Source organism: Oncorhynchus mykiss, chromosome 25 (assembly GCF_013265735.2).
Source record: "Oncorhynchus mykiss isolate Arlee chromosome 25, USDA_OmykA_1.1, whole genome shotgun sequence".
Taxonomy (NCBI): domain Eukaryota; kingdom Metazoa; phylum Chordata; class Actinopteri; order Salmoniformes; family Salmonidae; genus Oncorhynchus; species Oncorhynchus mykiss.
This window is the reverse complement of record NC_048589.1, coordinates 43,683,234-43,684,422: the sequence shown is the minus strand read 5'-3', so window position 1 is coordinate 43,684,422 and position 1,189 is coordinate 43,683,234. Positions and strand designations below refer to the sequence as shown.

Sequence of the window (1,189 nt, the reverse complement as noted above, 5' to 3'; positions counted from 1 at the left end):
AGACATTAGAAGAACTAGAGTTAGAGGACCCCCTACAGTATGTGATGAGACCATCAGACATTAGAAGAACTAGAGTTAGAGGTCCCCTACAGTATGTGATGAGACCATCAGACATTAGAAGAACTAGAGTTAGAGGTCCCCCTACAGTATGTGATGAGACCATCAGACATTAGAACAACTAGAGTTAGAGGTCCCCCTACAGTATGTGATGAGACCATCTCTTTACATATTATGTTACATCCTGTTGAAATACTGGGGTTTTTGTGCAGCTGTACTTGTTGTCTGTATCACTGTGTTCACTCACAGCACAGAAGTACATTCCACTGTCTCCTGTCTCCAACTTCTTCACTGTGAAAGATCCACTCTCAGCTACAGCCTTGCTGGCTGAGAATTTGTCTTTACTGAATTCCCCTGAATAGTCAGGTTGAGAACTGGGAGTAATGAAGACTACCTGCTTCATTCCCTCTCCTGGAAGCTGTCTGTACCAGTACATCTGGTAGTAGGTAGCTCCCTTAGTGTGACTGCAGTTAATCTGAGCATCACTGTCTTTCAGTTCCCAGAGTATGGTGGGTGTCTGAGTGACTTCACTCCCCTCAACAAGACCTGTAAGGACACAGTGAGAATGAAATCAATAGAGTTAGGTACAGTTAGACCTGAATACATCAAGACTCAGGAACATATGCTTGGAAACATCAATATCTATAAATAGAGAAGTCCTTCATTGTAAATAAGAATTTTGTTCTTAACTTTCCTGGTTAAATAAATGAAACATTATGAAACTGTACCTGCAGCACAGAGCAGTGAGACAGTAACAGTGAAGAGAAATGTGAACATGTTTGATCACGTTATATGTGAGAGTGCTGGAAAGAGTCTGGTATCAATGTATATAAAACAAGAGGAGTGTCACATAGGTGAATAGATGACAATCAGTAGACCACGGCAGGTTCCACCATATTCAACATGTCAGTGAAGTGGGAGGGACTGATGATCTGAATACATCATGCTAATTAGTGGTTCAGACTGTAGAGACATTCACATTGTTAAAGTTAGAGGTCCCCCTACAGTCCATGATGAGACCATCAGCTCTTTACAGATTATATTCTATCCTATAGAGCTCGCCAGCTTGTAGTACTAAGAGATGGAAATGAGTCAGCATTTTCTACCTCTGGTTTGTTGACCATTGCTATGG

The 1,189-nt window shown here is 41.5% G+C and overlaps 1 gene segment (V, D, J or C); it reads right to left on the bottom strand.

Annotated features, from left to right (window-relative positions):
* Positions 1-229: 229 nt before the first annotated feature.
* Positions 230-938, bottom strand: LOC118944281. The segment is given in 2 exon segments: positions 230-603; positions 786-938. Coding segments are annotated over 2 exon segments (423 nt in total).
* Positions 939-1,189: the final 251 nt, after the last annotated feature.